Here is a 14,272-nt window from a genome sequence, read left to right as displayed (position 1 = left end):
AGAGAGAGAGGGGGGGAGGGAGGGAGACAAAGAGAGGGAGGGGGAGGGAGGGAGAGAACTCATGCACAGCAGCCTCTATTTCTTTTTAATTAAACTCTTCGATCAAGCTCCCCCCCTCCCTTGTGCGCACGTTTTGCGGCTCCCAGTGTTTTCTTTTCTCTGGGAACAGGGTCCAAGTGGCTCTTTGAGTGTTTAAGGTTGCCTACCCCTGCTCTAGGGCATTAATAAATAAATCAACTTTTTGATTTGGACATTGCATATTCAGTTCCTTCGCCAAGGAACGATATGTCTTAGTAGTTCTTTCAGGACTCAGTTTCCCTTTCAGCCCAGCTTGGCTGTGTGAATACAACTGGTTGTCAGAACTGCCATCTCACGCCTGTGCTTCTCATTCGCTAGCTGCCAGTCTGGCATGAACTCTGGGGGCGGGGAGTTGGATGGGGGGAGGAGGGGGAAGGCCGACAACTCATGGTAGCTTCTAGAGACACAACTTCAGTGTCAAACAGCTAGGAACGGCATGCATCTCCAAACCGCCTACTCTACAGTGGAAGAGACCACTCCCAAAATGTTTTATTTGAATATGATTGGAAAACGAGGGATCAGCAATGGGAAGGGACAAACAGGGCAAAGTTAATTGGGAAAGTTTGGTGCACAGACATCAGTTCTGGCTTTGCTATGTCGTAATCCACTTGGCCTTTAGTAAAGTAAGCCTTTCACACCAAACGGAATTGAGGGTCGTTCTTACTTAAGGGATAAAGTTGGGGCAGGACCGACACCGATTGCCGTTTTTCCGCAATCCTGCTTCACCTGTTGCAGATTCTTAGTGGCTCTTGGTCAGCTTCCCCAGGAGTTTCCCCGGGGCCCAAACCCTTCACTTCCCTTGGGGCAAAAACGCTGGACACTGGAAAAAGGGCAGATGGGGAGACCTCCAACTTGTGCTCTAAGCCTGTGCCAGTGTGCAGGCAAGAAGCCTCTTATTGGAAGGAACTTCTTTAGGCCACAAAACCAGGGGAAGCTGTTTGGCTGTGCAGGGAGCGCCAACTCTCCCTCCAGGTCCATAGATCCCGGTCCAAATAGGATGCTTTAAAGATGAACATCCGCTAACCAGCCCTGGGGCTTATTCCAAGAAGCAGGCAAAGGAAATAATCTTCCTCGAGAGAGAGAAACATTTCCAAGTGCCCCCGATCCATAGAATGCGAGCAGAGAGGAGCCGTCGGGTGGGATGGCAGCCTTACGCAATAGGATTATGTGGGCTGAAAATAAATTTGCCATCGTGCAAAGAAAGGCCTGATCTACCGTATTTTCCAGCATATAAGACGACTTTCTAAAGCGTGGAAACCAGCGCCGAAGTCGAGGGTCGTCTTATACGCCGGAAATTACGTAGTTTCCGGCGTATAAGACAACTTTCTAGGCATGGAAATTGGCACCGAAGTCGGGGGTCGTCTTATACACTGGGTCGCCTTATGCGCCAGAAAAATACGGTAGTTAAGAGTAGAAATATTCAGGGAAGAGAAAGAATTTACCAGCTATTAAGATATATGCAGACAAACCGAGGTTGGGCTTGCATCCTGCAGTCCTAAATCATAATACAACTGGGGTATTTTTTTCCTTTAGTATGTTCTGTGACCCAGTCCAACAGGGCTTATTCAGCAAACCATGTTGGATGAAACTGTGGTTTAGTGTGAGGGTTACATCTCTCCAGGCAGAGTTCATGCACTGATCAGACCTTAAGACTACAAACTGGAGTAACCCATGCAAAAAACAAACAAACAAAAAAAAAAAAAACCTGGACCTTCCCCTTGTCTGTTCTAGGAATAGACACCCCTTGTGTAGAACAGCTTGGCCTGGCCAACCCCAGGAAGTATTGGTGGGGGGGGGGGAAGAGAATTGAAGGCTCCCACCAAACTTTCTCTTGTCTTGGGTTTTAAGATTATATCGTGAACATGACTTTGAAACTTCCCCCAGTATCCCAATAGGCATCAAGCAATGGAGGTCTGAGGTCTGGAAATCAAGGCGCTTGATTTTAAACACCAGATTTAATTTCAGTCTTTTCAGATTTGACAGATGGCATTCGACAGTTTTCATCAGTTGGCATGCAATGGCACTTAGGATTTGACGAGATTGATAACTGATGTGCAATAGTATTTAATATTTTTGTTTCACTGTGATGAGCCGCTGTTTGACATGATTTGAGAGCTGGTGCGTGACAGCATCTAGCATCTACTGCTATTATTATTATGGCTGGTCGCACAGTCATCCAGCTGTCCAGGCTGGGCTTGGCATTGCTGTCCAACTCTGGAGTCCTTCCCAAGGACCTGGGAGAGGCAATGTTTGATGGCCTTAAAGGTGTCATCACAGGATGTAAGCTATTCTCGGTGAAGCTGCCTTTTGCAATTGACTGATGGGGATTTTGTCAAATGATATTCTTACTGATTTCATGTGTTAAGTTTGCCATGAGATGCCAATAAACGCTAAGCGCTTCAACCAAACACAGTGTGAGATTTCATGGACAAATGTGCCTACTACAAATGAGAAAGGCAGAACGAGCCACGTCCAATATCTACAGAGTTTAGCTCTGCTTGTTTCTTTCCTTCACAACTTCTGGAATTTCATTCTCACCTTTCATCCAAGACGGTGGAGGGGGGAAAAGGTGGATGGACAGACAGCGAATCATATCCAGTCCTGCCAGGCCCCCTTCAGTGCAAATCCTTTGGGGTGCATATCTACACACACACACACACACACACACACACACACACACACACACACACACGTCATAGCAAGGACAAACCAAAACAGACATGAATTAGTCTAATGGATGAGTTTGGTAGCTATAGAAATTGATTGACCAATAATCAGAAGTAGGCAACCTTGGCTCTTTTATGACTCGTGGACTTCAACTCCCAGAATTCCTAAGCCAGCATGGCTCAGCTTGGAAACCTCTCCCTTTCCCCTCAGCATGGCTGGCTCAGGAATTCTGGGAGTTGAAGTCCACGAGTCATAAAAGAGCCAAGGTGGTCTACCCTTGCCCTAACCCAACTATCCGATATCTTTGAAGCAAAAAGAGTGAAGAAAAGAACTCAAGCCAACCAAATAGACTCTATTATGCTTCTGGGTTGGGTGGCAGCCAGTGTTGCAGGAAATGGCTGGCTCAGGAATTCTGGGAGTTGAAGTCCACGAGTCATAAAAGAGCCAAGGTTGCCTAACCCTGACCTTAGGCAAGACGGGGCAATTATGCCAGCACTGAGAAAATGAAATTACCCACTTGCTGAGGGTGCTTATTTGAACCAACACACTCCTGTTGTGGACCTGGGTTTTTGTCCCTATCCAGACATTTTAACCATCTGCTTCCCACTCTATGAAGGGGAACAACCCTCCCCCCCAGAGACGATTTGTACAAGGGCTCAGAGCTTTTAAAATACAGCTTTTCTTTTCCTTAATTACACTTTGTTTAGAAACACTGAGCTCTCAAACAAATAATAATGTTTTCTTTATAATCGGGTGACTCTATGCTTTCTTTAGCTCTCGGGGGGGGGGGGAAACCTCACTGTTTATTCAGGGAAATGAAAGTCAGCCATCGTGTATTTTGCACATAGAGGAGTCAAAAAAAGGCTCTGGAAGGAATCACATCTGATTTAATATCACTTTTTAGATACGAGGCTGCAAAGAATAACCCAAGCACTAGCAGCTGTTTTTAGTCAATGCTAAACAAGGGATAAACCAAGATGGTCGGAAGTTGTGCAGGGTGGCACATCAGGATGCGCTGGGAACCCCACCAGAGCAGCTTTATTGCCCCCCAAAGCAGGCAGCCCTCTGGCTGGGCCAAGGGTGATCCCAGTGGAGGAGAATTAAAGCCGCACAATCAACATAGCGCCTTGTGTGCCTTGGGTCTGTGGAATCGGGACCATAGCAACAGCTCCACCCGGGGAAAAGGCATTTTCTACCTAATAATACCGGGTCATCACCTGTAACTTAAGCATCTACGTACAGTAGTGGCCAAAATTGTGGAAACCTTTTGGGGAAAGTGTATTTTTGAGGTTTGATGGCTAATAACACCACTTTTTTTGGGGGGGGAGTAGAACCATAAAATTACATATCAATGGAAAGATAATTTAATCAAGAATGGAATGCAGTTTACTCCACAATTATTTTTATTGGGTGTTATTGTAGATTGCGATGCTAAAGAAATTAATTTGATGTTGAATTTGATAACAGCTGCAAGGTAATTGGTAGGGCAATACTGGAAGAAGGATTGTTTGCCTTCTATAGAAGAATGGACGCTTAAAGTGTCAAATTTAGCAGAAATGGCAAACATTTCTGCTTACTTGAAGGATCATTCACAAGAAAGATACATTTCGGTCTGGAGAAGATGGATAGATTATATTCAGAATAAATATGGGACTAAAAAGTTCAATTTAGTTTATGAGTAAATTTTAGAGTATTATTATTATTAATAGTTTATTATAGTTGAATTTTTATTAGTTTTATTATTATTTTTAGTAAATATTGTTTAACAATTTGGATATAGTATTGTTTAATAATATCAACTTGTTTATATTATTATGTTTATTTTTAATTTGTTTATACCTATGTTAAAGGGGAGTTAAAGCGCATTATGGACTTGGTTATTTATATAGTTAGTTAATGTTAGTTAGAGTTTGATTATTATATTTGTAACCCTGTACTCAGCTCTGGGAAGTGGGGGAGGGAGAGGGTGGGTTTAGGGTGGGTGGGTTTTGGGGCGTATACCGTAATTTTTATAAAACTTTTCAATTGAAAAAAAATGGAATGCAACGAAGTTTGTTCAATTGTCTGTACTGTATTTTATGAAAAGTTATAGCCAAATAACGGGACAAAGGAAGCACAACTTGCTTAGATTGATCTCAGGGAGCTTTCCTTCATCCGATTGTAGCCAATGAGCACGAGTGTTTAGAGAGCCAATCGGGTGTCATCTTGTTTTGGCAATGAGGCAATCCGATCACAGTAGGATTCAGTGACTGATGTCCTGAATTGAAGCTGAGAGGAGGACATTGGTTAGTGTGTTATGTGATGGCTATCCAGTTGGTTGGGTTTTTGTTGTGTTCTTTCATTGAGTGAGCTTGTAAAATGTAATAAAAATTAAAATCATGGTGCAAAGAGTTGCCCAGAAAGCGATGTAAAATGGTATTATGAAGTGAACGAGGCTACAGTTGTAATGAAATTAGAAGAAAATGGGTGGAAACTTAACCAAAAGTGGCATTTCTACTGTACACTTTCCCCCAAAAGGTTTCCACAATTTTGGCCACTACTGTAGAGTATTAATGCACTACAGGCAAGAACTAGTACGATGCTGAAACCCGACAGAGACGGGGAGGCTGGAAGCTGAACTGGACTGGCAAAGACCTTTTGGTGAAGGGGTTGCACTGACTGAAGACAATCAACTGCCGCTGGAGCTGCAGCCATAATTCCGCATTTGCGAACAGTAAAGGATTCCACAGAAATGTCCACCAAGTTTCCTCCGAGCAGCCTGCACTTGCACACCTTTAAGAAGGCCCGTGGAAGGCCCTGATGCATGTCCGGAACAACACTTAGGAAACTCACAAGCGCTGCAACTGCCTGGTTTTAAAAATGAAAATATTGACTGGCAACCAGCCACAACAATGAAAACAGGAACATGCCAAAAAAAGCGTTTCAATCATCGTCTTCTTCTGCCTATCTGGGGCTGCCTCCACAAAACAGGCTGTGTGTGTGTGTGTGTGTTTCTTTGTGTGTGTGTGTGTGTGTGTGTGTGTGTACATAATTTGAGGGCTAAAGGTGGCAGAAGAGGAAACAAGAAGAGGCAGATTTGGAGAAAACAGGCGGTAGAGGGGGGAGTCTTAGTCTGGACAGGCCACGATTCCTCCTCCTTTCTCACAATTTTGGACAATCCTGGGGTTTCTTGTCCAGCTCCTCACTGGAGTCAGCCCTGTCTAGCTGGACGGGTGTGTGTGTGTGTGTGTGTGTGTGTGTGTGTGTGTGTGTCCAAGTAATTATTGGCCAATCAGTTTAGAACAGTGGTTCTCAACCTTTCTAATGCCGCGACCCCATAATACAGTTCCCCATGTTGTGGTGACCCCCAACCACTTATACATCACCGGGTGCCAGGGGCATGGCCAAAGAAAAAGGGGGAAAAATGGCGGACAGCCTTGTTTGGCGACCCCCGTGAAATGGTCGTTCGACCCCAAATGGGGTGCCGACCCACAGGCTGAGAACCACTGGTTTAGAACTTCATAATCTTGTATGGGATGGAGGCATCTGCTTCTTTACTCACTGCATGAAGTCAGTCGGAGGAAAAACTCTAATTTCACCCAGAGGTGACAGTCCAAGGCTGGCCCCGGATAGGAAGGGCCCGAAATCCCCCAAACTCAAAGGTCACGAAGAGATATCCCAGCCTCCCTTTCTTAGTGCTGCTAATGCTGGGCAGGCCCCTCTCCCAGCCCTTTCTTTCCCAAGCAGAGCAGCTTTTTACCAAAATGTGACCATCCCCCTCCATGAGGACTAGCATCTCTCTTGCGCCCGTCTGGCCAACGGATCAAGACTTGGGGAGAGGCTCTCCCACCTGGCCCGTGGCCCATGTGGAGAGCTCAGCGCGAGCTGCCTCAGCCCCTCCAGTCACTGGTTAGCGATCTGGAGCATGAGATCACATTGCGCATTCAGAGATTGAAAGGGGCATATTTTATTAATGGCTGTATTTTTTTTTTAAAAAAAATTCTTTTAAGAAAGCAGCACAGCTATATCACATTGTCTGATGTATGCTGGAGAGCCAGCTTTGGAAAGTATTATTAACTCAGGGTATAAAATCAATGCTTATAAAACTGCAAGTCTTTCGCATTTCGAAAGATAAATGGATGTTAGCTGCAAAGGAAAAAAAGAAAAAGGAATATGGAACCGTCCCATCAATCTCAATGTGCGTGCGCACACACACACACACACACACACACACACTCCAGCGGAACAAACAAGCTAATTGTTGCTTCATTTATATCTATCTATCTATCTATCTATCTATCAATCTATCTATCTATCTATCTATCTATCTCTATATCTATATCCAGGGCTTTTTTTTCTCATAGAACACCCAGAACTGAGTTCCAGCACCTTTTTTGGATGGAACCTTGTAGGGTAGGCAAGGCAGGTTGTATGATGTATGTGAGTTCCAGCACCTTTTTTTAAAAAAGAAAAAAAGCACTGTCTATATCTATATCTATATCTATATTTATATCTATCTGTCTATCTATCTAGAAAAAAATTACTATACACGCACACACACACACACATACACACACATACACACACAGATAATTATATATACACACATATACACAGACACACATAATTATTTTTAAAAGGCAACCCAGAGCCATTCAGATCTTTAAAATATTCCCCATTGGTGCCCTGTTGATTATCTTGCTTAATTGTTAGAGCTTCGAGCTAATAAAAGGTTTGGAGAAATGAAAGAAATCAGAGGCCAGCCCTTCATTTTCTGACAGAAGAAACAAACATGGGTGGAAGTCAAAGCCCATCAAAGGATTAAACTGGCGATGAAGCCTTTCCAGGGACTTGAGAAAGGAGCTGTCCGGGGGCCCCCTCCAGCCAATTCCTTGCAAAAGTCTTTGAAGTCTCCCCCACTGAATTGTTCTTCTTTATTAGATAAGCATTTCATCACGGCTCTCTTACCTTTCATAATGTCTCCGTGTGCAGGTGGCTGCACTGGTGCTCCTGGGGTTTCCACCTAATTTGTCATAAATATGTTTCCATTGTCGGCGGGCTGTGATCTGCAAAAATGGCAACGGAAAATTTAATCCAGCATCTTCACATACTGTGTGTGTGTGTGTGTGTGTGTGTGTGTGTGTGAGAGAGAGAGAGAGAGAGTAGCAACAAATGTACATGTGAGCCATATGGGACAGCAGGAAGCACAAGCCATAAAGCCAGTGCAGAATGGGTTAATATGGATCCCTACAGTACACAACATTTTGCACATTTGTTTCACCTACCTCTATTTTTTTTTTCTGGAATTGCATTTTGTTTCTGCCTCTTTAGTAAGCAGCCTGACTATTTTGTGTATGCAATTTCTTGGGGGGGAAAGCATTCACTCACTTGAGAGCATTAACCATTAAAATGCTTTCAGAGAAAGCTCTTGGTAAATTATAAATAGGAATCCCAAACTCAGCATAAATAATGATTACAGAATTACTTTATCGAGTTAGTGACAAGGAACTATGGATGGAAGCCTCAATCCATCACGTTCTCCAGTAAATCCATCCAGAAATATAATTTGTGTAACTTGATACAAGCTGTTTATTTTTCACTCATCTGGGCTAGTAAGATACATAGATCAAACGGTAATGAAATCTAAACACTTTCTAAGATTAATATCTGAACTATGTCCTTCAATTGGCTAAATAAAAGAAAACAAAGATCTGATAACATGTTAAATTGCAAGCTACGACTTTTATGTGTGCCATCTTTGTGCAAGAAATAGGATTAACAGAGAAACAGATGGAAGACGTGGCAAAGGAACTGAACGGGGGTCTTCGTTATTTTACACAGTCCAAACTATGTTAAAATAGGACAGGAGGGGAAAAAAGCTTGATCAGATCAGAACCAAAGGAAACCAATACCCAAAGTTGTTAAATTGGCAGAGTAAATTGGGTGAGTGGGAGAGGTGTTGTAATTTTAATCTAAAAAGGAAGATGAATGGGGGAATTAATTAGTATGGCATGGAATAAATGGTGCCTTTCCTGTTCTGCATAAAGATAAAATGCCTCCTTTGCAAAAAAGCAAGCATCAGAAGCAAAACAAATGTTACTTGGTAATATTATAATTTCAGACAAACAATGTTATCTTTGTTTTTTTTCCCCCATTAGTCATAATCACTACCTCTTTCGGATGGAGATTAAATCAAAATGCCTCTTTATTCAACCGTGAGAAGAATCAACGGATGGAAACTAATCAAGGAGAGAAGCAACCTGGAACTAAGGAGAAACTTCCTGACAGTCAGAACAATTAACCAGTGGAACAACCTGCCTCCAGGGGCTGTGAATGCTCCAACACTGGAAGTTTTTAAGAAGAGACTGGACAGCCATTTGTCTGAAATGGTATAGGGTTTTCTGCCTGAGCAGGGGGTTGGACTAGATGACCTCCAAAGTCCCTTCCAACTTTATTATTATTACTACTACACTACTACTACTACTACTACTACTACTACTACTACTACTACTACTACTGCCAAGATCCCTTCCAACTTAATAATAATAATATAATAATAATAATAATTTGAGGCTTGTATGTGGGCAAACAACATATTTACCTATATCTTTTTTTTTCCTAGCCTGGCTTGGAGGGGATGAAGGCTCACTAAACATGCCTAGGGGATATTTTGCCAGGACTAGGCCAAGACACAACCTCTGGGCTTTGCAGCTGGTCTTCTGTGCCCACTGGACTCTGACTGCAAGCGAGGGAAGGATTTGTGCTTCCAGAGATGGTGGCCTTGTACACCAACACAAAAGGTTGTGGGGAGGTGGACGACTCTTTCTGCTTCTGGGGCAGGGGCCCCTTGAAAAGAGGGGACAGTGATGAACAACAGGCCTCAGTGCAGGCCTGTTGCAGGCCTCAGTGAAGTGGGCTCCCCATTCATTCTGTGGATGAGGCTGCTTTGTTTTCATCCCATTCGTGCAGGGAGCTGTTTCCTTGAGAGAAAGGAACTGTGGGTGCTGCCCAGCATCCAATTCCTGCAGGATTTGCAAGAGAAGGGGGAGCGACAGGCTTGCTCTCACTTCTGCAGGCAGCCATAAGCCATGACTTGTGGGCAATACCGTCCTCAGGCAGAGCATTGCAGACAATCATCTCACGTGTTGTAACATATTTGGGGAAAAAAAAAAATCATTTCTGGGGTGCCAGGTCTTGCATGTTTACCCCCAAATCATAGAGGTGAGAAAACTGAGATTCCAAGTCTGAAGAAGGCTGCCTGTCGAACCCTGGCTGTTTGCATTTTTGTCTTTAGAATACCCTTCCTCAAAATGATCCTTGCTAGAAAATGGATTCCATATTTTAGAGAAGGTTCCATACACCTTCAAACGGAGACACCTGGAACACGGGATTCTCGCTTAAATCCCTTGCAAACGAAACTCTCCTATTCGATAGTTCTTTTCGTGTACAAAATTGAATTAATTGAAAATAAATATACGATTAATCCCCAACGTAGAAATTGTCCTGTTTTAAATATGCATGGAATTTTGGAACACCTCATAAATTTGCCTTCGGCTGGTGGGCACGTAGTATATAACATAAGATCTGACAATTTCCATTGTGACAATATAAACACTGTACTTGGCTTTAATTAAAGATGCCGATAGGACTTCATGGTCGTTTGTATTTGCAAAACAGGCTGTCACAACTTCCTTACGCGCTGTTTCTGAAATGCACATAATTCAAAGCCATGGTGTCTTCCCTATTTTTTTCTCTTTAAGTATTATTGCCTTCTTGTCGTTTAGTTGCTTCTAATGCTTCATGATCCAACAAACATCCTTTCGCCGATTGAAAGGTTCTCCTTGGGCCATTATCTGTGATGGCACCTGGCCAAAGGGTCTTCTGTCCACCTTTTTTCATTGTCTTCAATTGCATCAGAGAATCAGGGACTCCCACCTTTGCATTATGTGACTAAAATATCTCCGTTTTAGCCACATTCTTAGTGCTTCTACTGAGCAGCCCAATGTGACTTCATCTGGTGTTGAGTGATTGATTGGTTCTTCAGGCTGTCCAAGCTTCTGTCAACAATTTTCTCCAGGACCAAAATTCAAAAGTATTCATCTTTTTTTTTTGCTTAGCCTTTCTGATGGTCCAACTTTCATAGCTGTATGTCACAACTGAGCAGGCCATGGGCTTGACAATACATACCCTGGTTGTCCATGTGATGTCTCAACAGTTTAACATTCTGGGTAGATTTCTGCTAGTCTCTCTTCCAAGTAGCAAATGTCTCTTGGTTGCATGGCTCTAGCTGCCATTCCTCTGCAAACTTTATCTTAGGAGGGCAAATAAAAGTCTGCTACTATTCAACTTCTTCTCTCCCTGTTTGCTTTGGGTTGGCATTTTCTGCTAACGTAATCTTTTGAATTTTGATTTTTTTAAAAAACGTTGAACAGCGGTTGAATGGGATTTCGCATTCTCTCCTTTCACTTTCAATAAAAGATCCCCAAATCTTTCTCACTTTCAGCCTTCCTAGTTTTCATCAGCAGCTTTCATCTGAACTTCTGCTTTTTCTAACTCAACGCTTCTTGTGGTTTGTTCTGCATTTAAGTTAAAGTATTGGTATGAAATCTTGTGCGTTCCTTTCCCAACCTTGAACCGTTCAGTTGCCCCATCAACCTTTCCCGCTCTTCTTCTTGCTGATAATAGTTTTTAAAGGAGACCCAAGTTTGCTGTGGGGTGGACAGTCAAAGTCCTTGGTGGAAGCAACAACGTAAAAGTCAACGTCTTTTTGAAGCGCCCTTGTCTTTTCCTTAATGCCAGCCTTGCGATTTCAACTACTGATGCCTCTTCTGTAGTCAGCTGCCATTTCCGTCAGTTTTATTTCCAGCTGCTGAGGAAGTCTGAACGGCAATTGTGCTGGACCGGTTATGTAATCATCTGGCCAGTGCATATATTAGCTATGAGAACTGTATGTTAGAATGTTTAGCATTTAAAGGGTTAAGCGCTGTCTCCTTAAGAGATGGCTTATGGGTAATGTAGTTTTAGTTGTTCAGTGAATCCTATGTTAACAAGTCAGTGGGAGGGGCTACTAAGTTCATCACAGGATATCCTGGCTATGTGCCAGTTTGGAAGAAATGCCTTTTGTCTGAAATGAGCATGGGGATGCATGAGGAGAGACACCGTCTTAATTCACGCTAGAGCTGATGTGGAGGAATGATTGTTTCGACCTACATAAAATGGGCAAATGTACAGCATCTGGAAGCATCTTCAGAATTGTAAGTTCTGTTAAGGATTCCGGGAATAAATATTTATTTCAAAACCATTTTATCGTTGAGTTGACCCTGCCTAAAAAGCATCTTAGTTCAGGTTCTGGAACAGCAATCTCTTGTGCTCTATACTTGGGCAGCCTTCTCCAGCAGTCCCCTTTCACGGTCCTAAACTGACTGATATCAACGGAGCTTTTCCAGACCTTTGGCTTTGCTGCCTCTTCTGCACCCATCTGCCAGCCTCAAGGAGGAGATGCCAACCAATTTGGCCGCTATTTCATGAACTCCCGCAGCCGTGTCCTCAGCCACATTTTCTAGGAACCAAGCTTTCCCTCTAGCTCCATGGGTCAGGTTTTCTTCTTGTATGTACCTCTAGCACTTGGGGGAGTTTTAAATGGTATGCATTTTCAACTAAACCTCTTCATAACTGGGTATATTCACCTGTAAGAATACCCCCCCTCCCACATGAAAGACAGCTGGTATCAACCAGCCTCAGGACATCATCGGATTCCTCGCTGACGGTAAAGCACTAGCTCAAAGCCAAGCCCGGGGAAAGCAGGTCCAACAAATGGTTCCATTTTCCAAACAAAAGCTTTTCTCTTCTTTTCTTTTTCTCTGTTTTTTTTTCTTCCAGTGAATAAAAGTTATGTGCCATTGCAGCATTGGAATAGATGCTTATTAAAATCAGAACAACCCTAAAACCGAGTTTCGGGAACAGAAAAATCTATTCAAATTTCCTCCTAAGAGTTAAGTGGATGGAGCGCTGCTGAAGGCTCTATAAGGAATGGAGTTCCTTAAAAGTATAACAATTGAGAAGGTGACAAACTGAAAGGATGACAAAAGAGACCAAGAACGGGAACGTTCCTCTGATTCTACTGGCTTCATTTGGGATTCCTGCCAATATTTAATCTCCGTTGCACTTTTACTGGTTGAGGGGGAAAAACTATGATTCCTGTACCCAAATGCCCACAGGCTCAATGCAACTTCAAATGTTGTCACAATTTGTGCTAAACAGAGCCAGAAATCCAAGCTAAGATTTCAGTTCAAGCACGCAAAATGCCTGCTATGTTTAGAATCCTTCCTGATCGCTTTCCATTTTCCACTTTCCTTGTTTGGGAATCCATTCCAGTCTCTGTGACCCAGAAGCCTTTGGGGACAGGATGGTGGGAATCTTTTTGATTTGATCATTCAAAGGGACATCAATTTTTAAGCTGGCCATGAGTCGTAACTCAGGCACCACCCCCAGTGAAAATCAAGCTTCTTGCCGCGTGCTTTGGAACAGGGGTGTTTGTTAATCACGGTATTTTCGTTTCATATTTCAAGCACGGCAATAACCGTATTAAACTTGCCATTTTTCTTCAAAACACGACCCACTAAATTTAATGGAGATGACTCCTGAATAAATAAAAACAGATTTAGCCAGACAAGTTGACTAAAACAAAAGGAACAAATGTCAATTAAAGGGCGAGCTAAAAAAACTGCTTGTGTGTGTTCATTATTTCCTGTAATAACAAAAGCATCGCAACATCCATTAGCCACATAGTTATTAAAACGAAACAATGCTTTTTTTTTTTTTTACTAGTTCCAGGGTGATTTGGCTCTCTTGCTTAAATACATTTCAAGTTTTATCTGTTATTTCATTTAACGTAAGGGCAGCCAAACTGTTATGTTTTCTGAACAAAGGCAAAACTAGGGTTTTTTTTTAATATATATATATATCCAGGTACGCCTGGTGAGCGTGTTTTGAATCCAGCTGCCTCAAGAACGCTCAGATTAATCCGAGGCAATGAAAACATTTCCAGGGATGAAACTTTTATGTCAACTGGATCTTGTTACAAATGCCATCTCTCTCCCTCGCATTAGGCAGTTCTTTCTTCTCTTTTTAAGATCTTAATCACACTTTGTGACTCCAGTATTATACATGCTATAAAAGCCACAATGTCAGTTTTCTCCACAAGCTAAAAATAAAGTCTCTGTGTCAGATACTGTTAGTTGATAAAAAGGATCAGTGCACTGTGTTCCCACTCCAGTAATTTTGAACTTTAGATAACTTCCTGTTTACATGGCCTGACCTTTTTTTTTTTTTTTTTGCAAAAAGGCTGTTACCATTCAAAAACAAGAACAGACACTGCAGTATGCTACACTGTAATGGACATGGCTGATTGCTTTTTAAAGTATTTAATACACTTCCCATATTTGACAAGAGCAGATGTCAGAGACTGTGCCAAGGCAAATGTACTTTTACGCAATCTTGGCTGGTTGCAGAAGAATATCCTTCTCTTAACATAGGAAAAAATTACAGA

General features: G+C 42.6%; 1 protein-coding gene and 1 long non-coding RNA gene across 2 annotated transcripts in view; one reads left to right on the top strand and one right to left on the bottom strand.

The window, feature by feature from the left end:
- Window positions 1-14,272, bottom strand: part of ARID5B (AT-rich interaction domain 5B) — a 165,511-nt gene that overhangs the window by 14,418 nt on the left and 136,821 nt on the right. The window contains exon 8 of the mRNA XM_039360041.1: window positions 7,693-7,790. Coding sequence (XP_039215975.1) covers window positions 7,693-7,790 — 98 coding nt within the window. The remainder of the gene's footprint in view (window positions 1-7,692; window positions 7,791-14,272) is intronic.
- On the top strand, window positions 9,192-14,079 carry LOC120315543. Its single transcript, XR_005558709.1, has 2 exons — window positions 9,192-11,978; window positions 12,604-14,079. It is a non-coding gene; the product is annotated as an uncharacterized LOC120315543 (long non-coding RNA).

The sequence above is a fragment of the Crotalus tigris genome, unplaced genomic scaffold (genome assembly GCF_016545835.1).
Source record: "Crotalus tigris isolate CLP2741 ecotype Arizona unplaced genomic scaffold, ASM1654583v1 scf7180000019147.1630427, whole genome shotgun sequence".
NCBI classification, from domain to species: Eukaryota; Metazoa; Chordata; class Lepidosauria; order Squamata; family Viperidae; genus Crotalus; species Crotalus tigris.
The sequence above is the reverse complement of the archived record's forward strand: the minus strand, read 5'-3'. Positions and strand labels throughout refer to the sequence as shown.